Genomic DNA, 25,911 nt, shown 5'->3' with positions numbered 1-25,911 from the left:
AGTTTGTCTGTCGTGGCAGCTCAGCAACCGTCCGCTTGCCAAGGACACAAATAAAGGAGCTGAGGGTGTGCTGTCATTTCCAGTTCTTGCGGGGGTCAGGGTCACCCGGAGGGTGTTTGCTTGGAGCAAGCAGAAATTCCAAGGAGGACTTACAGATATGAACTCTTGCCCTCTCAGAGAGAAATGGCAGGAAGTTCACGTTTGTTAATCCCTTGCATTGTTTCTGAATGTATTCCCAAGCTGCCCGGTGAATTAGCTGCTCAGCCTCTGGGTGCTGCTTCTGTAGGATCTGATTTACAGGCAAGGTGCCGAGCAGCCATTCTGCATGCAAGTTGCTGGAAACTGTTCCCCGTTGCATCCCTTCCTGGGGCAAAATCTTTCTGAAGTGTGGAGAAAAAAACAAGAGCAGGAACCAGCTCAAATGATCTGGGCAATCTGTGGGCCCTGATTCAAAGGGTTTTTCACCCAGAGCTGGCTAGACAGCACTTGAATCTGAGATTACAAAGAGCAATGTGGCTTTACCACCACCTTTCAACTGCTGTAGTGCCCCAAACTGAGTGGAAGGACTACACAGCTCCCGGTTGGTTTATCATCATTATTTCCCATTTAAAATATCATATATACTTCCCATATCGTATGTGAGTAATATATTCCAGAATAAGGGACCTCCTTCTTCTTCTGACCTGCCAGAAGCAAGAAGCCTCAAGTGTTTGACTGTTTGTCTCTTTGTCTGTAGCAGATCAACCAAGACTTGAACATCCAGCTGCTAAAGGATGGGTACCGGTTAGATGAGATCCCAGATGACGAGGACCTCGACCTAATCCCCCCTAAATCGGTCAACCCTACCTGCATGTGTTGCCAAGCCACCTCCTCCACCGCCTGTCACATCCAGTAGTGAGGCCGGCAGGCTGTGATCAGTGCTTTCCACTATAACTGTAAAACTTAACAGCCATTGCTTCCTCCTATGGTAGGACGTGCACCTCTTTGTGTTCATGGAGCCAGGAGAAACCAAAAAATTCATTTTATGATTGGTTGATAAGTTATTTTAAACTATGGTTAAACAAAAGAGTTAAACTCAAAGTGCCAGGCAGTGCCTGGCAGAACTGACTGGTCCAGGGAGCGGATGCAGAAGGGCCCAGAGATACTTCTGGGTTTTTGTAGGCACCAGAGATGTTTTGTAAGGTGTCAGTTCCAGAATGGGAAGGATTGGATGGGGCTGCAGTTAATCCTACCCTCTAAAAACAATCCATTTGCAAGATCAGGGGTGAGTGAGGTGTCAGGGGGGTTTACCTGAGGTCAGTTCGTAATTAGTTCACTAAGCCTCATTTGCCTGCGTAACCAAAATTACACCATGACCAGGGCACAGGAATGGCGATGGAGCTGGGCATCCTTTCTTACAGCAAGTCTAGCCAGGAATAACATGACACAATATATTCACTTGCAGAAAAGGCAAGATGGTGGCATTTCACTGTGAGTCAGTACTAGCTAGAGCTGTGTCACACACCCAATGCAATCTACCCTTAGCACCACATTAAATTATCACCAAACACATCAGATTTGATTTGCAATCCATCCATACTCTCAGTAGATTCAGTCCTTGCCTGAGAATACCAGAATCATGAATTCAATTCAGTTGAATACACTGACTTCAGCTTCTACTTAATTCCTGCGAGAGCCATCTGCTTCCAAAAATCTTAAACTTTGTTCAACTAAGAAAAAACGAGTCCTGCATAAGACAGGACTGGAGCTGTACACTCTGAAGGTCAGTGCTTAAAAATGCTAGTTGAAGAAAGATATTTTTTAGAGCTCGGCTGTTGGTGCTCTTGACAGTACATCTCTTGGTGCCTATGGGAGCGATTTGTTAATGTGCTGGTGTCAGACTTTAGGGGAGTTTTCAGCAACAGAGGGATTATGAGCAGATTCAGCTGAAAAAAGCCGTGAGAGGAAACTACTGTTTATTGCATCTCGGCTCCCTGGTGCACCAAGCTTTGTCTGTTAGAGCTGTCCCACCTCAGGAACAATTATGTTTATTTGATGCTGGAATAGTCAGGAAACCTGGTGTTACATTAGATTTCTGGACTGAATTGCCAGTTTACCAACAGATTGTTTTAAATGCAAAATCATGTCTAGAATTAGGAATATGTCCTTCCCCTGTTCGGTTTTACACTGCTGGCTTCAGAAAGCATGGGACTCAGGTGATGGATGGGCTGGCATCTTTCTCTGAGGTGAAATCTTTTGACACAGCCACAACTGTGTCTTTTCCTGCTTAGCCAGGAAGAAAGGCTGCCTGCCTGCCTTGCATCAGCGCTCGCTTTAGAGCCTGGTGGAAAGAAGAAGTGAAGGCACTTCTGTTTCTGATCAGAATTCCCCTGAGCCACGAGAAAGAGCCTGATTCCACCCTGAAGTACAGATCCCCTGTATGAAATTTGCACATCATGAGCTGACTCTTTAAGAAGTTCTCTCGGTGATGAGGAGGACACTTATTTAACATCATGCGTTTTTACTCTGTGCAGTGCAAGGCATGATGTCATCTGCAGCATGAGCAAAAGAGCAGGCGTGCAGGGCTCCTGGGCTTTATTATTCAGCAGCTAGCTGCAGGCAACCCTGAAGGCTGTGTTTGCCCCCTCCCCAAAACAGGGACTGTTGCCCTGTCTGCCAGGGAACAGAAAGAGGATGGAGCAGACTTGTTTACTGAGCATCTCTGCCTCCTTGTGCAGAAGTGCTGGTTAACTTGCCAGCTCCTCTAGGGAGAGAGTGTACCTCTATTGAATTCCTCTCACTTTCTCATCACCTGGCAGTGCTGAGGGGGAATATTTCAGAAGTGTTTCTAAAGAAGCACAAAGCTTCAGCTCCCCAATTCCTTGCTTCTTCTTTTGTGTGCCAGCCTTCCCCTCCAGTGCTAGCTCCGGTGTGAGATTAGCAAGTTGTCTGCAGTGGGGAGAAGAGCTCTAACAGCAGTGTGTGGGAAGAGAAGGTAAAGGGAGGAAAAGCTCACGGAGTCTTATTTTTCAGATGGGGAATGTAGTCAAAGCCTAACAGAAACCCCGTGGTCAAACTAAATCCTATAGGACGTGGCCAAGTCTCTTTAAAAGTGCACACTTCTAAAGCAGGAGGTTGCAGTTCAGCGTTGGTACCATGCAACATCCCCATTGCGCTTATCCTCCTGGGTTGGTGTCTGTGCCTTCCAGGCAGGCTGCACACACTCAGCCTTTCCCACAGGAGCATTTTGGTGAGCCTGCTCAAGCAACGAGGTGTCTGTTTCTGTTGGTTAACCTTGGCAGACTGCACATCCCACAGATCTCCATCAAACCACCTTTGTCTTGGGACAAAGATGGAAGGAGACCTGCTGAGATTGTGTCTCCCAGGGCTGTAACTTCCCCTCTGAAGGACAGAACTTCCCTATAACCACTGCTAAGTTCTTTCATTGCCCGTGTTGCTGTTTTTTGCCTGCTGTGTGCTCCAAGGCATTCCCCAACCCCACAACCCTGCAACCGCCCTCCACCCTTTTCATTGTGTGATGGGCACCTGCTTCCACCATAACCCCTTAAGGTCCCTGGGAGGGAACTACTCATTTGCACATGTGAGGGAGGGAAATTAATTTAAATGTGAACTAGGCCATTGCTTCCTCCAAATACAGACAGAAGCTCAAGCCAAGTGTTTTTCCCTCCTCACAGAAGGAGCTGGTTGCACAAATAGCTGGTTTGGCACGACAGTACAGGACCATAAAATGGCAATTTTTTGGCTTCTCCTCTCTATGCTTTGTGTTCATATATTTTATTAGGGGATTAAAGTAGAAAGGGTGGGGAAAAGTAGTTACCTGTGTAGGGTCATTATCAGGAAGGCTGAATGGATTAAGGCAATGCACGTGTGGCTATCATAGAAAACTGACCACTAACCCTTCTGAACTGCAGCCCCTTAATCAGGTTATGACCATGGGGCATGTTTGTTGGCTCATTACAGTTTATGATGGACAGCCCAGCAGTGTGTGTTAACAGCAGATTGGCTTGGCTCTCCCTGTCTGGTCTTGTGTTCAGACCTTTGTTTTGGCCAGGTTTTCCTTGTGCCCTCACTGGAGGTTGTGGGGGCTTCCCAGGAAGGAGTTGGTTGTTGGTACATGGTTGTTCTGGCGCTGCTCTCCTTATACCAGCAGTGTATCTGCTGCCATGGCCTGGAGAAGGCAAAAGCAAACAGCAAAGCCCTTGACTCTTTGTTGCAGCATTAGAAAGCCCTAAAATCTGCAGAGCTGCTGGGTACTCTCCGAACTGCAGGTTGCTTGCAAGAAAGCAAATCATTCCTTGTACCAGTCTTTGCACCAAACCATACGGTCTTCTCAGGCTTTATTTTCAGTCTGAAGTGTACAGAATACCAGGGGGAGCAGCGCCATGGAGTATGAAAAACTGCATTACTGCCCATCTAAATTACCACGCAAATGGGATAGCTTCCTTATAGTGATGCTGGCACCTCTAACAAAGGAATTTGCATTTGGTGCCTCCTAAAGCCAGATTGGCTTTTTTGGCTAGGATTTTAAGTAATTTTAGTCACCAAATTATCTGAGTTTGGGCAAATCATTTCCTCTTATCAGGTGTTAGTTTAGCCCTTTCATGTGAGCTGGCTTTGGACTGCAAGGTCTCAGCACTCCCTTCTTATCTCTCCAGTCAGTCCGCAAACCCCCCATTTCCAGATGTCCTTGTGAGGGGAAGTATCCCCCCAGAGTCGAGGAAGGGTCCTAGATAGCATGGTCTATTCTGCTTTTCCTGCGGTTGTATAAATAACCTTTGGTTGAAGGAAGGCTGATGTCCAGGTGACCATCCCGGAGGCTCATTTGATGTCCTGTCAGACATATTTTGAAGCCGACCTTTGGAAGAGCCACTGGATCATATCTGATGTTGCTGCACGTCTACCCCCAATGCGTATATTTGGCTGTCAGGTCTACTCTGCTCTTCTGGCCATCGTGCCTGCAGATGCCTTGCGATTGCTAAAGCAGGCAGCCAAGCCTGATGCATAGACTTCATAAGGGGCTTGGGGGTGCTGTGCCCACCCACAGACAGGACAGACTCAACTGCTTCTGGTTTGGCTCTCCATCTCCTTTCCCAAAAGGAGACAGCTGCTCTGCTCAGCTGTGTGCTGGCTGACACATTGATCTGAGATCCTGAGCAGAAACCTTCCCTCTCCATGCAGAGTCTGTCCTCAGGCTGGCCTGCAAGCTGTACAACGGCGTGCAGGAAGCTTGAAAAGTGCAGCACCCTGTGTGTGACTCAACAGAAATATGAAGATGCTTTTGAAGGAAGGAAAGACCCAGCTGGGCACCAGATGGAACAAGAGAAGAAAAACAAGCAATAACTGGAAAGGTTGCCAAGTGCTGCCTTGGCCTAGGGCAGATCCCAGTTGTCCAAGCTAATCTATCTCAGTGCAGTGCTGATACCAAGCAAAGCTTGTTTTCAGATGCATACACCAGATACACCGTGTCCCTGAGCTAGCACTGCAGCCAAATACTTCTGCAGAGAGTCTGCTGGACCATCAGTGCACAGCAATGAGATCTGGGGTCCCTCGCTGCTTTTGGCCTGTGTATTTGCTCCAACCCCAGGCAGGTCACGTCCCCTCCTGACATCCATTCCCTTCTGCAGCGCAGGGGAGAAACCTGCCTTCCCCAGCCACTACCACCCCGCATGGATCTTTTCAAGTGTGTGGCAGGCACCATTGATAGGACAGCTCTGCAAGCAAGGTGCAAAAAGCAAGCTATAAAAGTTTTACACATGTTTTCAAAGTTCTGCAGAGGATAGCAACACAACTCTCCTTTCCCTCTGTTTAGCAGCGTCCAGTGTTGCTTGCATATGCCAGAAGGCTGCAGGGTGAGCTTAGTATAGAGATTAAACAGCTTTGGGGGCAGATGTTTGGCAAGGGGTTGTTTCCCAGTTATTTGGCTGCTGGCTCGTGCACCGCTGGCTACTTGATACGCAGGCTGACACAGGGAACGTGTAAGAAGAATTGGTGGTCCAACAGCACCATCCCCTGATAGCAGACTTAAGGAATTCAGGAGTGCAAGTGGATTTCCAACTCAGACAGTGAATTTTAATTGGGTGGAAGAGATCACTGAAGGGCTTATCTGGGATATTCCCAGGGAAGTTTCATGCTTTTATATTTAGCATCTATGTAATGATCTGAGGCACTTGTGTCTGAGCTCTTCCTTTATTTTTCCATTCTTCCTTGACGTACTCACACAGTATGGCCACTCTTACCTAGAACAGAACAGGCTTTGTCACCTGGCTGCTCAGCAAGCACAGGCTGCATGTGCCACCCTGAACATACCCTGGCTTTGGCCTCTGACACCCTTCAGAGCTGACTCTTCACAACTCACTTCTCTTTCTAGTTCTCATGTCTCAGAAACATCTGCAGAGATGGGCAGAGTGCCACAGGGGAAGCTGGCCTAGGCTGAGCCTGAAGGGCAGGCACGGGAAGGTCTGCATTTTAAGGTGCTTTTCACCTTAAGGAGGGCAAGGCATCCTTGTCACTTCTTGTCGAGGACTTCTCGTGCGAGAGGCTGCTCCAGACTTGAACTGCACCTCACCAGACGAACGTGCCTGTTACAGAGCCACACAAACCCTGAAGCAGAAGGGCCAGAGACTTAGAGGAAGAGATTGGGACCTGGGACTACACACAGAGGGTTAATGACAGACTAACCAGGTGCAGGTTTCTCCGTGGGGCTGGCATCCCAATTTTCGCTCACTGTGTTGTGCAGATGAGCTGTTGCATCACTTCCCAAAAATACAACTATGTCCCCTCCTTCAGCCTTGACACCGATGGCAGTCCCAGGATCACAGCAGCCTGGCTGAGCACTCCTCCGACAGCTTGCTTGGAAGGCAAGGGCCAGGGATGGAGATGACATGGATCAGAGCACCGTGGCCCATGCAAGGATTCAGGCAGCCACAGCACGGAGCAGGACATTGCTGACTTGCCCTGGCGCCTGCGGTGAGCAGCTCTTCCCATTGCTTCCCAGACCCAGTTGCCAGCAGAAACTGGTGGTGGGTCTGAGGCTTTCTTTTTCTGTAAAAAGCTGCTTCAGCAAAAGATGGATTTGCTCCTGGAAGGAGCTCGCCTGGCTGATCGTGCCTGGTCTGTGAGGCAGCCATTTCCATAGTAACAAGTGGCGATAGAGGCGGTGGGATTACATCAGGGAGGGAAGGTACAAAAGAAGCCTCGTTTAAATTTGACCGTCTCAGGCGTGGCACTGGAAACCAGCACAGTAGGCACCAGGAAAAGAAAAGGCCACCGAAAGGCCAGGCTGAGCTAAGTCCTGTTACACGCCACGATGTTTGCCCTCCTGGAGCAGGATTTCTCCCCACGCTGCCCATTCAGCTGCCCCGGGTCAGGTCTCCAGAAAGCACTGCTCCGCCCCGACTGCCTTCTCTTTTCTGCACCAGTTCCAAAAAAGCTGCCACTCCATTTGTTACTCATCTTCCTCAAGGCTGCATGATCTGGGAAAGGCAAAGTTTATCGGGAGATGTGATACAGACCCACAGGGAGCTGGAAAATTTGGACAAGTTCTCCTCTTCACAGCAGCCCTTCTGGTTTTTATCACTTCTGCCTCCTTCCCCAGCTCAGATTTCTCTGCTCTGTTTCTTTGCATGGGGAAGCTGGCTGGGATAGCAGGTGTGTTCGGCTTGTCGGTGACAAACCCAAGGCAAACATCAGACCAGCAGGAGACCCAAGAGGTGTGGTGGTGGGTGAGCCGGCGAGCCGGACGGGATTTCTCTTCACCCACCTGAGTGGCCAGGGGAAGGCCGTGGGGCTGAGGGTCACCTGAGCGAGTTTAAAACCTTGGTGTGAGCCACCAAGCCCAGGTGGGTGCCGTCACCCTTCCAGCATCAGCACTGTGGGCACACTGGGACCAGAGATCCCGGTCCGAGACCTGTCTGAGCCCGAGACCCATGGGGAGGCACAGGTGGAAGTCTGTTGGTGGTCCCCTTCTCGGCTGTGAAACACATGGGTAGGGGCTGTGGTTCTGCAGGGAGAACAACTCTTGCAGAGGATGAAGTCTTTGCAGGGGGGAAATTTCAGGAAGATATTTCCCCCCGCCCTCCCTTTTTGCACGTTTTTAACCATTTTAACCCCTTCCACAGGCATTACTGAACCTTAATAAAGAAGGAAACGAAGCACCATTAAATAGCTTTCTAAGGGGTTCTGAAAGCAGGCGCTGCTTGCATGCGGAGCTGGTCTGTGTCTACCGTGTGACTTCCAGACCTCATGGCACATCCTGTAACTGAGTCCCCTGGAGTGCTGCGCGGGGACTAGGGTGGGAGAACCAACACTGACCATCACGTCAAACATCACGTCCCAAACTAGAGAAGGGTCAGATAAGGGAAGGGGGGAAAGCAGCAGCAATGATAGAAGTATAACTAGTTGTCACAGGTAAACTTGGGTATCCGTGTCCAGTGGTTAGTTCTAGAATCGCAAGCCTTGTTATATTGCACACGTCCTCCTTTCACTCCTCTTTTCTCAAAGCAGGCATCGTCTTTTTCTTTTCTTCCCCCCCTTGAACTTGTGATGAGCAACAGAGGCAGTTGCACCAGAATGACTCTCAGCCCAGTTCTGCATCCCCCTCTCCCACCCAAACCCGAGGCAGTCCGGACAGCTGTTGGCCATCACAATTCTTAATTTTTGGTAACTCCACTTGGATTTCTTTCCTTTTGTACCATGGCTTCCTCCACAAGCACCCCAGCAGGGCAGCACAAGAGGCTCTGACCATGTCCCAGGAAGCTTCTTTGCCCCTGGCAGCACCTTGCAGACTTGCACCTTACTGGGAACGTACTGGGTCGATGCTGGTGAGATCTGGCACTGCCAATCTTGCGTACGTGGCAGCTGATGGGAATCCACCGGGAGAAGCTGGCAGGAAGTGGCTACTGTCCCTTTTCTTTTCAATTTTGAGGGAGAGGGGGATTTTTTTGGCATTAAGATTTTTGTCCACCTTCCAGTGGCCAAGTTCTGGGCTGCATTAATAATTGGGGTTGATTGGCTGTCCGGGCAGGTATGGAGCTTCACACCAGCTTTGATAGCAAACGTCACAGCTGCATCTGCAGCATGGCTGCAGGCTGGGTTTCTCCTGTGCTGGCAACGAGCAGGCTGCGCTTCCAGCAGGCTCCAGATAACCCAGCAGGTGGGGGGACAGCCCTCTTCTGAGTCCGGATCAAGTCCGAACTTCCATTTCATGTCCTCAGCTTGAAAGAAACTAAACCCAAACAAATGCTGCCAAGGTCTCCTTCCATCGCGCAGTGCCTGGCGCCCAGGGGAGGGGGTGGCGGGAGGCATTTGTGGGTCACTGCAGATGGGATCCTTCTGGGATATAGTCAATGGAAATGCCTTTCAGGAGAGGCCTCCCAACCTTTGTGTTAATCTCAAAGCAGGAGATGAATTTCTGGCTGTCCTTGCATATAGTGAAACATAGCTGAAACAGCCAAATGCAAAGTAGAGTTAAGTGTAGGGTTTGACCTGAATAACCTTTTAATTAGGAAGATAAATTTGTTGTAGCTTGACCTTAGTCCATGTTAGGAACCTGCTAATCATTTGACATGCAGAGTGTATTAATGCTGCACTTAACTTGGCCATTGGTTTTATTATCTGGTTTTGGGAGTTTTTTACTCCTGAAGCATCAATCTGCATCTTGTACGGATTCTTTTTCTTTCTTCCTGTTCAGAACATGTAGCACACTGTTGTACTTCTGTTCCCGTCCGCGTAGAGTATTGCCTTAAACAGATCAGTTGTGTTGTGGTTTGTTTTGGGTTTTCTTTTTTTCTACCATCAGTTTTATGCATTAATTTATTTTAAAAGTATGTTTTTTTTGAAAAAAACATGAAGCGTATAATATTTTTTTTTAACATTTCCATTGCAGTATTTATCATTGTTACTGTTTGTGTGTAGTGTAACAATTAATGATATTAAAAAGCATACATATGAAAACCAGCCTGCCAGCCTTTGTCACTGGAGCGAGCCGGACAGCGGGGTGGGAGGACACGGACAGCACCACCTCCTCTGCAGCCCCAGCCCTCGCTGAGGCTGAAACCACGGGTGGACAAGTGGACGGGGAGCAGGAGATTTGTACTGATGTACCCTTGCTTGGCCTCCAGCTCAAGGAAAACAGGAGCTCTCCTGGGAGCGGGGTGGCCCCTGGGAGCCCTCTCCGGGGATGGGAGGATTTAGGAAGCCAGCCGTGGCCTTCCCCATGAGGAAGCTGCTCAGAAAACTGCTCCTCTCCCCGTGACGCCCTGGCTGATGGGCTGTGTCTGCAGAGGCAATCCCACTGCTTTCCAGCCCCCGGTTCCCTCCCGCCCCCATCGCTTTGCCTGTGCTTTCCTTCCACCCGTCAGCCGATGATTTAGGGCTGCCAGTGACTAATGGAGAGGAGCCGGGCAGTGAGCCCAGGACCCCTGAGGGCGGTGCAGCAGTGCCACCAATGCCTCAATACCGTCAACTGCTGTTTTCCTGCCAGTAACTAATGCAAACCCGTGTGCAAGAGACTCACAACATGAATTTATCCCATTAAAGAGCAAGCCACAGCCCCTTTTTTGCCCCACCGCGTCCACCCCACATGGGACAGGCAGGTTTTACCCAGCTTCCGGGAGGGATGAAAATCAGTGGCATCTTGGGGAGCCTCAGGATGGAGGTGCCCAGGGCAGAGGGGTCCTGCTTGGCATCTTCTGGGCAACAAGCACACGTGGTTCATGTAAATTCCTCCCTGGGTGTAACCCAGCTGATGACACTGAGCTGGGTGAGGATCGCTCCCTCCACCAGCCCTGCAGAGCCCACCGCAGCACTCGGGATAGCGAACGAGCCACTCACAGTCACCCAAATCCAGCTTTTTAATGAAACAGGGGAGAGAGCTCCCCCGAGCAGGTAGTAATTCCCCTGGATACCCCAAAATGACCAATCCGTGCCACAGTCCAAGTGGGGAGCCCCCTGCCATGCTGCTTGGTGGTGGCTGCAGCGGCGTGGTGCTGCTCTGGGATTTCCAAGGAAATACGGGAGAGAGAGGCTGGAAAGGCAACAATTACTGTGATGCCTGGGAGTCCCGAACCTTTCACAATATCTTGACCAGGACCTGCTGAAATTGTTCCCTACCCTTGTTAATCTAAGTGCCTGTGAGAGGGGAGGAAACCTGGGGCCAGGGGGATGCCCATGGCAGGAGGGAAGGAGGGAGGATGGGAGGGGTGCAGGGACGGGTCGCTGTGCCCTAATCCAGGACATGCTGTCCCTGGGGGCACAGCCATGGCACAGAAAGAGACCAAATCCCCCGTGCTGCCACACTGTGATGTCACTGATGACATAAGCACCACCAGAAGCTGGTGGCACTGGGGCCCCATTCCGTTTCCACATAGGACCACGTGGGCTGGGAGACCCCAGCCCCGTGCAGTGTTGCTGAGCCCCCCCAAGACCCACCAGGACTCAGCACCCCTGTGGCCACAGCACCATGTTCCTCTTCGCCCAAAAACACAAGACCCCCGTCAGCACCTACACCGACTCCTACCGGCCGCCGTGCACCTTGAAGAAGTCGATCCATGAGAAGGCCCCGCCGCAGCAATGGAAAGAAAACAAATTTGTGACCCAGGTAAATACCTCGGGGTTTCTCCCCCAGCATGGGGGAGGTGGATGGGGGCACCTCGCTTTCTGTAACAGAGGGGGTTCGTGTTCCCGGGTCAGCAAAGTGTCTGACACCCCATGGCCCGTGCTCGCTGGCTTTTTGTCCCCTGGGCTTGGTGTGTGCCTGTGGGGCTGCACCCCGGGGTGGCTTTGGGCTCACAGGGCAGACAAGCACAAGCTCTCACACATCGGCCCTGTCCATCAGTAGGTTTCAGAGAGTATCCTCTGAGGAAGGGGAAACTGAGGCAGTGGCAGGACGCCGGGCCACAAGGTGACACAATGGTGACAGGGGAGAGATTGGGAAGCTCTGGGAGCTGCTCCAACACACAGCCCCAAGGCTCCAGCTGGGAGCCCTGTGTGCCAGCAGGACCCCGTGAAGTCCTGAGTACGGCAAAACCTCTCCCAGCCCTGCTCCAGGACAGACCCCTGAGCCGTGGCCTTGCCGCAGCAGGGTCCGTGTGTGCCATGGCTGTGCTGCTCTCACCACGCAGCCTGACAAGCAGGCAGGCTCCGATGTGAAGGACGCCACATCTCTTGCAGCCTCGTTAGCACATGCATTGTAATTAGAGAGCCAGCAGAGGGCATAGAGATGGATGTCACTGCTGTGTGGGGACAGAACAGGCTCATAAATGCTGGGAGACCCCAGCCCTCTTGGTCTTTGCCAGCTGTAGGGAATCAGCTTTGTCTCAACTCCCTTCCCTACTGCTGCTGGCCCCATACACAGTGGCCCTGGTGCACCCACCCCAATCTCTGCCTTACTGCGAGCCCCGATGCCCAGGAAGGCAGGTGCTGCCGTGTCACCTGGGCATCTCTCCCCGCTCTCTGCTGTCTCTAGGGATTAACGATGCCCCAGGAGCAAAATCCAGCAAGCCAAGGTCAGCCCGAGAAGCTGATTAAGGCAGCGATGCAGGAGTACTTGTACAGGAACGCCATCGACCCCACCGCCTACTGGCCCGAAAAGTACTGGCTGACCAGGCCTGAAGGTACCACAAGGTCCCATCCCGTGTCACACAGGGCATGTCCCCAGGGGCCACAGAGCAGGGAGCTGAGGATGCCGGTGCAGCTCTGTCCATCCCTCCTTTTGCATCCCGTGTTCCCTTGGACAAAGGGACACTCACTCAGCATCTGCACTCGTGGCTTAGCTTAGGTCACAAATCCCCATCCCCATCCCCATCCCCATGTTGAGGTCCCCTGGGCTTGCTCCACTGTCAGTCTCCCAAAACCTGTGGTGGTTGGTGATGCCTGAACACATCCCTCTGGGCATCCCATGGCCCAAAGCTGCATGCAAAGCAGCAGCACCTCTGAAATAGCCCCGAGCCCATGGCGTTATGTCTGTGGGACATGGGAGGCAGTTGGGACACTCCAGCCATATCCCCACGGCCTATCCTAGCCCCAAAGGTGGCTGCGCGCCCCATGGGCCACCCCTGCCTGTCACCTTCTCATTGCAGAGAAGTACAACCCGATTTTTGTCAACGAGGACAAATACATCACCTGGAGAGCAGGTCCCTACAACAGTGCAGCCTGGAACAAGTACAGCACCTACCTCCCCCTTCCACCCAAGGTAGGGTCCGGCCCCCCTTCCCCCCAAAACTGCAGCCCCCTCAGGTGCCACCGACACCTTGGGCTCTGCACCGCAAGGGTGGCAATGCTGCAAGGGCTGTGATGGCTCCCTGCAGGAGAAGACGATGGAGACCTACCTGCGCAGCATACCTGTGCCATACCCTCCGAAACCCGCCTGCCTCAACCAATACGGTAACTGCCCTCACCCGGAGCTCCGGCTCTCGCTGTGCCCGTGCCGTGCCGGTGGCTGTCCGGGTGACGAGCTGCCTGATGAGCTCCTCCTCGCCCCTTATCCTCGCCGTCCTTCTGCTTGCAGAGCGGGAGGTGGTTGCTGACATGCTGCGCAGGCTGTCACGGCTCTCGCCACCGTCCCTGCAGCCCATGTACACCACGTCGGGGAGGAGACCCTTCCAGGGCTACTACAGCCCCTGCTCCGGGCGCCACTACTGCCTGCGGGGGATGGACTACTACGTCGATGGGGACACCGCCATCAGGAGGCATCGCAACACGCTAGCAGAGAGGACTGTAAGGTTGGGTTGAGATAGGATGGAAAGGGTGGGATGAGTTGGGTTGGGACAGGATGGGGTGGGATGGGGTGGGATGGACATGGCCTCCCTCGTCTGCAAGGCCACTGAACACCCTGCCTTCCATGCCTCTTGCAGGAGCATCCCATGCTGCAGTTACAGCCCCACAGCGACGCTCTGTGTACCTTCACATCACCCCCAGCCATCGTACCCATACAGGAGCCCTAGGTATGGATGGGTTCTGTGAGGGACTGCTCCGGACAAGGGCAGGGTGCCCCAGGGTAAAGCCTGCTAACGTCAGCCACTGGGTCTCTTTTCATTAGGGTTTGATGCAAAATTGCTCAGAGGATTGTTCTGGGGGCTATGGTGCAGCCTGCCTGCAAATGGCTTAGCATTTCCCAGACTTTGGGGCCACATTAGTGTTGCCTGTGCTGCTCTTGTGTTTTCTGTCATTGTCACTTGCTCATCTTGGGACACAGTCCTGGTCCCACTGCCCTTTATGCAGTAATCAGCCCAGTCCTTCACCCGCTGCAGGTCCAGCAGCACCTTTTAATCCCCGCATGTTCCCTTTTGGGATCTCTCCATTGCTGAGGCAGCTCTTACCCTGGAACAGCCCTCGGGAAGCAGCAAGAGGAGAGGGGAGGCTGTTTATCCAGCTTAGTCATCCCTGTGCTATGACATCAACTCCCCACCGTCCAAAATTAGGAGTCAGGCTCGTAGAAAACGTGTGATTGCCTTTAAATTCCTGAGAGCAGAAACTGAAAGCAAATGGGAAGAACAAACAGGGCAATGAGTTCCCCATAGACATCCCGATGTCTGAGCCTTGGTGAGATGTTTCTCAAGGTCTTCTCTGCTGAGAAAGAGGCAGATTTTCTTGTACTTGCATGGCTCTGGAAATGAAAGTTTGAGGGAGATGACAGTGCAAGGAGCGGGAGGTGGCAGCGTGAGACCTGCTGGGAGCAGCTCACTCAGGTGGCAGCACCAGGGAGCTTTCTGCCCAGCCTTGGCTTTGGCCTCACCACCCAAAGACACCTCTAGAGAGAACAAGGGCAGCTACATGCTCGCTGCTCGCCCCTAAGCGATGCCAGCATCCAGCACCGGGGCTTCTGCTCTTCTTCCTCACCTGAGCTTCATCCTCCCTGTGGCTGACAGCACCACGTATCTACCCCCAGGTGGGACACGAGCCACTTCAAGAGGATGGGAGGAGTCCAGCGAGGCAGCTACGCCATCCACCCTGAGTTTTCCTCAGAGGCTTACTCTGCCCAGGAGTGCTGGTGAAGAGCAAAGGTGGGCTTTCATTAAAACCACTTTGGGCAAACCGCTCCTGTCAGCTCCTTTCCTACAGGCTTGGGACGGTCACTGGAGAGGGGAGGCGGGATAAAATCCAGCGGCTGCTGCCTTGGGGTGCACTGGAACAGATCTCGGGGGCCGGTGCCAAGACCCAAGCACGCGGGGAGAAGCTCTGGGAGCACAGTGACTCCACCAGAGGGAGAAGCAGCAGCCGCCCATACAGGGGGCTCGGACGTGTTTGCTTTCACCCAACTACCCCCACACGGCCACCAGCCCACCGGGACCCCCGGCACGGGGCTAAGCGAGCAGGGGGCGATCTGCAAGCGGCGTGTCAGTAATGATTGCGTGCCATTAATAAAGGAGCGCAGTCAATTAGCGAAGACCTGGGAGCTCCTGCACCCCCTGGCCCCCAGGCGCCCGCTGGGCCACGAGGGAACCAGGGGGGGACAGGGGGCGACTGGAGGGGACCGGTGGCGACCGAGGAGGGCCAGGGGGAACCGGGGAGGGCCAGGGGGGACCGGGGAGGGCCAGGGGGGGCCGGGCCAGGGCGGAGCGAGCTCCCCGGTTCCGCCCAGCCCCGGAACCGCCGCGGGAGGCGGGTGTGTTCGGCGGCCGGAGCCCGGCCATGGCCCGGCGCTGCGGGTAAGTGCCCCGGCCCCTTGGGGCGGGGGGCGAGGGCTTCCCGGGGCTGGGGGCTTTGGGGTGTCCCCTGGGAGGGTTTGGGGTGCGCACCCCCAGGCAGCGGGGTGTCCCTTGTCGGGGTGCGGTCCTTTCGCCCCGCTGAGTGTAGGGGCTGCGCCCGGATCCCCCTGCCGCTTGCAGAGTGTGGGGAGCCAGCCGCCCCGAAATGGCTGCCCGAGCCCCAGGGCGAGTGCCCGGCTCCAGCCACAGCTTGGGCGACGCAGCCGGGGGGGCTCGGAGCGTCCCTGGGACAGCCCGGCCACCAACCCATGCCATGGGTGGCGGCAAGCAGCGGAGGTGCCCGAGGAAGCCCCAGGCCACCTTTCCCCTTTCCCGTTCCCTCTCAGGCTGCCTGGGCACCGTGAGCGATGCCCAGCGGGACGGGGCCGCAGCAGGCACCCGCAGCCCTGCAGCGGGTGAGGTGCGAGGCTCGCCTCTCCCCGGCCGGATCCAGGCACGAAGGAGCTGCCAGCGGGTGTTTTAACAGCTTGGCACTCGCGTTTGGCCCAAGGGTGGCCAGCGTCGCTGGCACTGTCAGATACGGGCAGAAATTTTGGTGCCCGTCGCCTGCTGCTCTCTCTGGAGCTGGAGGCACCTGGGTTTTCGCAAGGGCTGGAAAATTGCAGAGGCCGTGCCAGGGGCTGTGCCTGGGTTCCCGTTTCTTCCTGGTATCACTTTGTGGTGCTCGGGTGTTGGGGTGGGCTCGGGTTTCAGCCAGCCTCAGCGCCAGGGAGTGCTCCCAAAAGGACGGATCTGCTCTTTCAGCCTCGGGTGGGAGCACGGCTCCGTGGCCGCCTTGGCATGGAGTCACCAGCTAGCATTCGAGCCATCGGGTGCCATGGGGGCGATGTGGAACCGAACGTGTCCAGAGGGCAGGGCATGGGGCGGGGGACGGGGAGGCAAGGTGGTGGCACTTGGGTCGGGTCTGGGGGCAAAGCAGGGCCAAGACAGAGGGGAGGGTGCTCTCGCCACAGCCAGGCACAAGAAGTGTGCTGGGTGAGTGTCCCCTGCCTGGGCACCACTAGCCCTGGCCACTCACTGTGTTTTAAAGCCTGTCCCGCACGAGGGATCGCTTTTTGCAATTGCACTTTGAAGGATTTCAGGGCAAGTTTGTTTAATTCACCTTTCCTACGCATGTGGCCTGTCAAGTTCAGCAGCTTGGAGAAATTTGGGCACCGTGAGCATGACCCGAGACACTGCGGGGCCAAGTTCTAGGCATGAACTGGCTGCATTGCGAGCATGTGCGGAGGTAAACTGAAAAACCAGCTTACTGGAACTTCATCTCACTAATTAGTGCACAGTGAAGAGCAAGGAAAGATGACGTGAAGAGAGAATTGTCAGGTGTATTAAATATTAAGACATCTGCTGCCAAAATTGACTCAGTGTGGGCTTTATTGCATTGCAGTCATGGTCAAACACCCGACGAGGTGTCTAAAGGGGTTTAGAGAGTCACTCGGTGCGGGCAGCTTGAAGGAGCAAAGGTGGGCTGCAAAGTGCCAGTTCCTGCAGTATAGGTGGAAGCATTTAAGGTTCAGCAGAGGGAATACTGCAGACTCAAATCTTCTGTTTCTGCACACCATGCGAGTCCTAGCAGCATTTCTGCAGTTCACAGATAAGCTCCATATTCACATATTTGGGGTTTATCCTCTGGGTGCTCGGTGTTGTTCAATCCTGGCTTAGGAACCAGCCAGCAGCAGCGGAGTTGGTTGTTTCCTTTTGCTCAATGCAGCTCCGTTACAGTGCTGAATCATAGCTGTGCTAAGAAGCACAAGACTTTGAGGGGGGGGAAATAATAATAATATTGGGGGGGGGGGGCTTTTTGTGTTTTTTTAAAGAAGCTGTCTGCTTCTTTAAAGCCTCTGAATGCAGGTGGGACAAGCATTTGCCATCCCTTCCCACTCCTGCTTCAGAAAGGTGAGTCCTGAGCCTGAATCCTGAGGCTCTGAGACTCAAAGCCAGCACCCCCCTCGTGCCAGCAGCACCCTTCGTGCTCGCTCCATGCCGCCGTGATGCCTGCAGCAGCCACCAGAGCAGGAGGGCTGGCTGCACGTGATTCCGTCACAGTGCCCGAGAAAACACACCGGTGACACACCGGTGATGTGCCAGTCTCCTCCTCCTGCCCGCAGGCACGTGCTGCTCGCAGCCTGCCCAGGGCACAGACAGCTCTGTGCCCTGAAACCTCCCAGTGTCATGGGGAGGACACAGAGATGCAGCAGCATGGATTTTTTATGTGCTTAAAATACATCTGCGGCAGAGGGGACACCCCCGGGAGGTGATGGACAGGTAGGTGCCGGCACCGTGCCCCACGTCCCCGGCGGGATGAGCTGTCTGAACCCAACAGCCAGGCGTGGTGGGGAATTTGCTGCCATGTATTAACAGGGAGGTGGCATCCCAAAAGCAGGGAAGCAGCTGTCACTTCGCAGGAGGCAAAGTGACCCCCCTCTCCCAGCCTGTACTCCAGCTTTTCAGACCAGGGAGCACTGGGCCCTGCTGCGACCTGGGGTCCCCTGAAAAGGATGTGCTGTGTCCCCCTGTCTGTCCCAATCCCTCTGCTTGGGGACCAGGGTCTGTGCCGGGGGGGGGGGGAGACTTGTACCCAGCAGGGACAAACCTGGGGCAGGCAGCTCCGCAGGGCTTTTGGGTGAACCTGTGCCTCTGTGGGGAGAGGGATGTCCATGGAGCAGCCATGCCCCCCCATGCCGGTGCTGCCCTGTGTATCCCATGTGTCCCCCTGCCTCCCTGGCTCCTATCAGATCCCTCCAAGAGAAAATAAACCCACAGAAGGGTTTGCTCATCCCAGCCCCTATCAGACTTGGGCTGCAAAGTCCCTTTAGCAAGGCAGAGGCTCAGCACAGGGACTGTGCACTCAGAGGTGTCTTTTTCTCCTGTAGATGCTTTGCAGAGATATCATTTCCCCCTTTTGCCATCCTAATTCCCTGCTCTTTTCGGGGTTGGAAATGTCTGGCAGTAAATTCTGCAGTGTTTCATCTGCTTGACCCCTGCCAAGACATTAGGAGAGGAGGTAGCACCTTGCACCACCTGACACACAGTTTCCTGACACCCTGGCCTGGGAAATCAGTGCAGGCACCAGCACAATTCGGAGCTGACCCTGCAGGGGCAATAGGGACCCATTAGTTGTTAGTGACCATTTTAAACCAGTGACCTCATTATAAAGGTGCTGGGGTTAGTGGTGCTGTGAGTCCCGCAGCCCGCGTTTAGCAGCGGTATTGGTAAAAATAGAACCGGTCGAAAAATGAATTTTTATTTTTACTCTGTAAAGTGTGTCCTGCCAGGGTGTTTTGCTTTCATCGCAGATCAAGGCAAGGCGACTGGCTGCTTCCATGGAATGGGAAGAAAAAGCTTTGTTTTTGGGTCAGCTGGGAAGCTTCGTCGCAGCAAGCTGCAAGCATGCTGCTTGGCTTTGCCGCCCTCCCTGCCCGTTTTCTTTTTTTAGAGGAGCTGGAGGTCACCGCAATGTCGCCTTGAAGCAAAATAACAAGTTTGCATTCCAAAATATGTTGAAACAGCTGTGGCGTGTGCAGGCAATTCTCCACGTGCGAGGTGGCGGGCGTTATCTCAGGGGAGTGTAGAAGACTTACCTTTGGTCTGGGACAGGGGCAGGTCATGGGATGGTGAGCTGCAAATTTGATTAACAAAGCAAAACCAAGGAGGTGTTGGGCCAGCTGCAGAGCAAGCTCCTGCTGGCCCCCGGCTGCAAATATTTCTCAGCCTGCTTGGCAGAGCTGTGCCCGAGGAGGTGACATCCAGACCTCAAGGTCCATCCTGGAGGAGGTGACATCCAGCATGACCCATCAGCCCCATGCACCAAAAGGCGTTTGATCCTATCTTGGCCATGCTCTGGGCTGTCCCACCCCATGGACAGTTGCTGCATTTGCAGGGTTTGTGCTGCAGAAGCTCTCCCTGTGGCTCAGCAAATTTGCCCCCACCATGAGCATTTAGTGCCTGAGACGATGCCGGTGGATGCTCGGGTTGCAGCCTGCACCAGTGCTTGAGGTCTGGGCACCTTTGCATGGTGCTGTGCTGCATTTTTGGGTGCTGCTGATTGCACGTGTTGGTAAATACCGTCCTCTGTAGTGGGACGGTGCAGGATGGTGCTCTGCCTCCATGCGGGGCTGCCTGAGCCCTTCCTCCACCAAGCTGCAGAGGTTGGCTCAGCCTTCGCATTGGATGGGTGCCCCGGCATCCGTTGTGTCCCCGTTTGGCTGTGACCCACGGACAGCCTGGACCCACGGACTGGGTTAAGTCTGCTGGCTTGGACACCCAGGCTTTGGGCTGCTCCAAGGCAGACTGGGGGCGAAAACCTTTCCTACGAACTGCATTGGTTCACTCCTGAGTGGCAGCAGTGGTGCCAGCTCCTTTGTCTACATCACAAATTCCAGTCCGTGGAGGGGGGAAAAGAAACTGCCTAAAAATAGAGCGGATTCAAAGTAGTTCATAAATAATAAACCAGCCTCCTGAAAGGGAGATGGAAATCCAGCGACTCCCTGGAGCAGGGGGCTGCTTTGTTGCTCTCAGTTTTAAGTGGAGATGAGGAGGGGGCCATCTCCACCATGGCAGGATCAAAAATCCTGCCTTAAAAATCTCCCTTAAAATCCTAGATGAAATCTAGGAGATACAAAGCCATTTATTTCATTTTTCCCATCCAACATGACACCTTTCAAAAATTCTCTTCCCTGAATAACTTGCCAGTTCTGCTCGGTGGGTGGCTGCATTTTGTTTTCTCCCCCCTCGAGCTTCCCAGCCCCAAGATAATGCACGTACAAGGCACACGCTTGTCTCTGATAGCGGGAGCTCTGTCACTGGCATCCCAAAAATTCCCAGTGCAGAGAGGGAGGGAGCTCATCTGGGCTAAGCATACCCATTTAAATGTCCAGAAACACCCAGCCACTTGCACTGGCCCCACGTGTGCTGTTTTGTTGCTGGCACACCCAGCCGGACCCTCTCACCTCCCACGGGTGTCAATGCTGGTGGAGATGGGTGGCAGGGAAGCAGCTCTGGTTTGGGCATCACAGCGTCCCCACAGCATCACTTGGCTGCGCTGGTTGTGTCCAAAACCCTTCTGTGAACCTTGCCAGCTCTGTCCCCACTTCTGTCCCTGCTAACCCTAACGCTGAGGAGTGTTGCTGGAGGAGGATGAAGGTGTAATGCCAGTGCAGGATCTCCCCCACCACCTTTACTGCCTGATTTTGCTGGCAGCAGGGCTCTCTGCATCACATGGGCTGGGGGGCAAGGGTCCCCTTCCCCTCCTGTGGGCAGGATGTGGCCCTGGGTGACACAGACTGGGTGACCGGAGCCGCTCCTGGCCGGTGAGCGAGGGCTCAGTGGGACTTGGCCGCGGGACAGGTCGTTTAGCTCAACCCACTGCCTGCTCAGGCTAATCGCTTCCTAATGCCGCCGTAATCCCATTTAAAGCGACTGGCAGCCCAGAAGGTTACAGACACCCAGCAGAAGGTGACGTGGCCGGGCCGGCGCTCATCCTGCCTGGCTGCATCCCGTCCCTGCAGCCCCTGCCCCAAATGTCCCCCATGTCCCTGCTGGGCTCTCTCTGACCCCGCATCTCGCCTGGCAGAGGTTCTCTCAGGGATGGGGTGCGGGCAGCCTGCTCTGCTCTGAGCCTTCCTCCTTGCGACAACAAGGCTGCAAGATCTGGCCCAAGAGCTGCTTCAAAACGAACACCAGCGCAGCCGTTCGGGATCACACCTGGGCATCCCTGTGGTGGGACAGAGGGGTTCAGGTGATACTCAGGTCCCCCTCATCCCCCACAAGCAGCTTCCCCAGAAGCATCAGCAGCCAGGCTGCCCTGCTGCTAGCCTGGGGCCATTTCAGCTGTGACAGGCTGGAGGGGGCTAGGAGATGGTGGTTATTCCTGCCCTCGCCCACGCCAAGCCCCTGAGAGAGCCCAGCATCCCGCTGGGCTCGGGCAGACACCGGCGGCTCCTCTCCGTCCCTGCTCCATCTCTGCCTGGTTTTGCTCCTCGCTCCCCGGTGTCCTTACTTCACTTTTTGCCTCTGAACCCACAGCGTTGTGCTTGGCCGAGCCTGTCAAGCCCGCAGCCAAGGGGAAGCCATGCGGCTCTTGGCTCTGCAAGCAGCCTCCTTCCCCGGGGCCACACAGGGGGGAGCAGGACGGAGCCGAAGAGCTGCCGTGCTCTGCTTTGGCTCTTACTGCCCTTACTGGGTGCTGCCCTCTGTGGGGTTCAGGTTGGGGTCCCCACGTGTTGTCTGGGGAGTGTCTTGGGGCTCTGTCTGCAGTGTCCCCACCCAATAGCAGGGAGGCATGGGGAGCTGCTGAAATAGAGACAGCAAAGAGGTGACGAGAGATCCCGTGATTCAGAGATTCTTCTGAGATGATTTATATCCTCTTTTTCAGAGACAGACACTCCAGGGCTCGGTGGAGGTGGGAACTCTCAGTTTTCTTCTCTTGAGAACCCCGGGCTTGCTGCAAAGACATCTTTCTTCCCACTCCTCTGCAAAAAGTGCTAGTGAAAACAGAGCGCCATGTACACCTTTCTGCCCGAAAACTTCACGCCGGTGAAGCAGAAGCCCTCCAAGGAGCTGAGGCCCATGCTGGGGGCCGTCACGCTGGGCCTCGTCCTCTTCATCGCCGCGGTGGTGGCCTGGTGCTACTACACGGTGTCCCTGCGCAAGGCGGAGCGTCTCAAGACGGAGTTGATGGACCTGCGGGCGGACGGCTTCGTCATCAGGAACCAGCATGGGGAGGTGGTCTTCCGCCTGGCCTTCCACTCGGGGAGCCTGGACCTGGAGTCGTGCTCCAAGGAGGGCGAGATCCTGAGCTGCACGCGGTCGGACCGCGGGCCTCTCAACTTCTTCATCCAGACGGTGAAGCCCAAGGACACGGTGATGTGCTACCGCGTGCGCTGGGAGGAGCTGGCGGCCGGCCCGGCGGTGGAGCACACCATGTTCTGGGAGGACGCCCACTGGTACGGGGGCTCGGAGATGAGCACGCAGCACTGGCCCATCCGCCTGGCCGGCTACCAGGAGCCCGTGCCCTACGTGACCAGCGACGTCTACTCCTTCCGCGACAGCTTTGGCGGCATCCTGGAGCGCTACTGGCTCTCCTCCAAAGCGGCGGCCATCAAGATCAACGACTCGGTGCCCTTCCACCTGGGCTTCAACGCCACCGAGCGCACCCTCTTCTTCCAGGCCCGCTACAAGGACTCGCCCTACAAGCCCCCGCCGGGCCAGCAGCCCTTCCCCGAGCTGAGCTACCGCGTGTGCGTGGGCTCCGACGTCACCTCCATCCACAAGTACATGGTGCGCAGGTACTTCAACAAGCCCTCCAAGATCCCCGCCGAGAACGCCTTCCGCTACCCCATCTGGTCCACCTGGGCACTCTACAAGAATGATATTGATCAGGATAAACTCTTGAGATTTGCTGAAAAGATTAAGAAATACCGTTTTAATTGCAGCCACATTGAAATTGATGACATGTACACACAGGCCTACGGGGACTTTGACTTTGACCCCGTCAAGTTCCCCAACGTAACGGAGATGTTTGCAAAACTGAGGGAAGATGGCTTTAAGGTCACCCTGTGGACTCACCCTTTCATAAATTACAATTCCTCCAACTTTGGTGTGGGGATTGAGCGTCAGCTGTTCATCAAGGAGCCGTCGGGGCGGCTGCCGGCCATGGTGGAGTGGTGGAACGGCATCGGGGCCATCCTGGACTTCACCAACCCGGCAGCCCGGGACTGGTTCCAGAGCCACCTGCGCCAGCTCCGCCACAAGTACGGCATCTCCTCCTTCAAGTTTGACGCGGGTGAGACCAGCTACCTGCCCAAGCAGTTCAGCACCTTCCGGCCGCTCTCAGACCCCAGCATCTGGTCGCGGCGTTACACGGAGATGGCCATCCCCTTCTACGAGCTGGCCGAGGTGCGGGTGGGCTACCAGTCGCAGAACATCTCCTGCTTCTTCCGCATCATTGACCGCGACTCCGTGTGGGGCTATGAGCTCGGCCTCAAGTCCCTCATCCCCACGGTGCTCACCATCAGCATGCTGGGGTACCCCTTTATTTCCGCTGACATGATTGGGGGGAATTTTTTCCCAAATAAGACAGATGGTGCAGTTGAGATCCCGGACCGGGAGCTGTACGTGCGGTGGCTGGAGCTGTCGGCCTTCATGCCCTCCATGCAGTTCTCCATCCCGCCCTGGCTCTACGACAAGCAGGTGGTGGAGATCGCACAGAAGTTCACAGAGCTCCACGAGTCGCTGGTGGCCCCGCTGCTGCTGGAGCTGGCTGGGGAGGTCACCGACACAGGTGACCCCATCATCCGGCCCATCTGGTGGATCTCACCCCGCGACGAGGCCACCCACAGGATCGACTCGCAGTTCCTCATCGGCGACACCCTCATGGTGGCACCCGTCCTGGAGATGGGCAAGCAGGAGCGTGACGTCTACCTGCCGGCGGGCAAGTGGCGCAGCTACAAGGGGGAGTTGTTTGAGAAGACGCCCGTGCTGCTCACCGACTATCCCGTTGACTTGGACGAAGTTGCCTATTTCCTCTGGGTTTCGTAACAGGCTCCTCCATCAGCTTTGGGTTAACCATGCCTTACACTAGAACTTTGTATCAAATAATAATTCTAATTGCACATTTCATTTTGGACTGGGATTGCCGAAGGGAATTAAATAGACTTTATTGTCCTTGGGTTTTTTTGTTATTTGGAGAGGTGTGATCTGATTTTTTTTGTTTAATTTGGGGCAGGTGGGATGCTCTGGTTGGGTTACAGTAGGCAGAATTTTCTCTGTATAGGTGAGGAAAGAGTTGTCACGCAGTCAAAGCTAATACTTTTTCATTTCCCAAGGATTTCAAAAGGGGGAGGTTGGTTAGTGCCTTGTGGGAGCGTTTCTTGTCCCATGGGTGCACCCGGCACTCGCATGGGGGTGTGTGATGTGGGAGGGTTGCTACAGCACAGCCTGCCTTAAGTTTTCTAATATGGCAAATATATTTAAAATGACTTTTTTAAGAGCAGCAAACAAGCTAGATTATATATATACACATACATACACAGATTTATTTCCACCCCTTTATTATGGGACTGGACTAACTCTTGCCCCATGCTCCCCTTTTCCCGGGTACCAGGCGGGCCAGGTTACTCGCGTGACATGCAGGTATTTCAGCTGTACGAACTGCGTATCGCTTGCTGGAGCAGCTGCATCTCCCCTCCTCACTCATCCAACACCTGCTGCAAGACTTTTCCCAGTGTGTTTTGCCTCAGGTGTCAACACTGCCTCTTCTAGAGCAGCGCCGTCCCTACCAGTGTGCCCAATCAGTCTTTTTAACACATTTATGGTCCTGTTCTGTTACACGATAGTCCTGCAGATATCATCTTTTTTTTATTTTATTTTTTAAGGACAGATGAGCTTTCAGGTTTGTTGCTGGCAGAAGGACTGCCTGAAGCAAAGCAGATCTCTAAGGGTCTGTGTGCTGCTTCCCCGGGAACAGCGGGTTCCCGGAAGCGGCACGCGTCGTGGATGGATGTAATGTTTCGCTGCTAGCCGGCTTGCCGGTGGGTGGAAAACACCGGCTTTTGCACTGATGGTTTTGTGCCAGTGGGTGTTCTCGCTGCACCCAAGGAAATGTTCTCATGTACCGTGAAATTAAGCTAATAGCCATCTTCATCTCGGGTTGGAGTTAGAGAGATGATGGTGTTGTGTAGGGCTTTTTGGTGCGGCCCTCCTCTCTTTCCCATAGATGCAGGGGTCTTCTTCAGAGTTTGGGCTTGCTGTTGGAGGCTTCTGGAGAGGACACAGGGTGACGTGTTCCTGCACCCCTAATTCCCAGCACTAGGATGGGCAAGACCTCAGCTCAGGTCCCTCCCATGGCCTCAGAGGAGATTTTCTTTGCATTTCTCCCCCTCCTTTTTCCGGATGCTTTTCCAGCTTTCGCATTCGGTTTTGTGGGGGAGGAAGCACTTACAGAGACACGGGCAGTCTCCACTCCAGGAAACCACTAGCAGGACTGCAGTCTGGCAGCCGTGCTCCCCAGGGCAGGACTTTCCCGGCCATGCTCTGGGTGCCGGCACCCCTCAGCCCGTTAATTTTTAAAAAGTTTGCACAGAACTGGGCTGTGTTAGCTGGGAAGGCTTGGGGCAAGGAGAGCACAGCGGCTGCAGGATTTCTTACGGGATTGCATCCAGGCGTGAGTCCGCCACCCTGGGAGATGGAGCAGCATTTTGGGCAGGGTTTG

The 25,911-nt window shown here is 54.4% G+C and overlaps 3 protein-coding genes across 6 annotated transcripts in view; all 3 read left to right on the top strand.

Annotated features, from left to right (window-relative positions):
* Positions 1 to 9,951, top strand: part of FAM219A (family with sequence similarity 219 member A) — a 99,096-nt gene extending 89,145 nt beyond the window's left edge. For 2 of the 4 annotated variants that reach the window (XM_080574791.1, XM_080574789.1), the window contains exon 6: positions 740 to 9,951. In XM_080574791.1, the coding sequence (XP_080430917.1) occupies positions 740 to 895 (156 nt within the window). In that variant the 3' untranslated portion in view covers positions 896 to 9,951. Of the gene's footprint in view, positions 1 to 736 lie in introns of all 4 variants that reach the window. The other 2 variants (XM_080574790.1, XM_080574788.1) reach the window with 1 other exon arrangement.
* Positions 9,952 to 10,060: 109 nt separating this feature from the next.
* On the top strand, positions 10,061 to 15,080 carry SPMIP6 (sperm microtubule inner protein 6). The gene is made up of 7 exons (XM_080574795.1): positions 10,061 to 11,596; positions 12,464 to 12,611; positions 13,077 to 13,189; positions 13,305 to 13,380; positions 13,505 to 13,718; positions 13,851 to 13,940; positions 14,885 to 15,080. Exons 1-7 carry the CDS (start codon positions 11,459 to 11,461, stop codon positions 14,988 to 14,990), a joined length of 885 nt encoding a protein of 294 aa, XP_080430921.1. The 5' UTR covers positions 10,061 to 11,458; the 3' UTR covers positions 14,991 to 15,080.
* A 423-nt stretch (positions 15,081 to 15,503) lies between these two features.
* LOC308185983 (myogenesis-regulating glycosidase-like) lies at positions 15,504 to 24,377 on the top strand. The gene is made up of 2 exons (XM_080574759.1): positions 15,504 to 15,644; positions 22,075 to 24,377. The coding sequence occupies exon 2, from the start codon at positions 22,203 to 22,205 to the stop codon at positions 24,237 to 24,239; it is 2,037 nt and encodes a 678-aa protein (XP_080430885.1). The 5' UTR covers positions 15,504 to 15,644; positions 22,075 to 22,202; the 3' UTR covers positions 24,240 to 24,377.
* The last annotated feature ends 1,534 nt before the right edge of the window (positions 24,378 to 25,911 follow it).

This window comes from Anser brachyrhynchus, assembly GCF_964034855.1.
Source record: "Anser brachyrhynchus genome assembly, chromosome: Z".
NCBI lineage: Eukaryota > Metazoa > Chordata > Aves > Anseriformes > Anatidae > Anser > Anser brachyrhynchus.
This window is presented reverse-complemented; position numbering and strand designations above follow the sequence as displayed.

Excerpts from the sequence above, each read along its gene's own strand:
- SPMIP6 (XM_080574795.1), top strand. The coding sequence starts at position 11,459 with ATGTTCCTCTTCGCCCAAAAACACAAGACCCCCGTCAGCACCTACACC. Across the intron at positions 13,719-13,850 it reads CTAGCAGAGAGGACTGTAAG|GAGCATCCCATGCTGCAGTT; the intron begins GTTGGGTTGAGA and ends TGCCTCTTGCAG. Across the intron at positions 13,941-14,884 it reads TACCCATACAGGAGCCCTAG|GTGGGACACGAGCCACTTCA; the intron begins GTATGGATGGGT and ends ATCTACCCCCAG.
- LOC308185983 (XM_080574759.1), top strand. The coding sequence starts at position 22,203 with ATGTACACCTTTCTGCCCGAAAACTTCACGCCGGTGAAGCAGAAGCCC.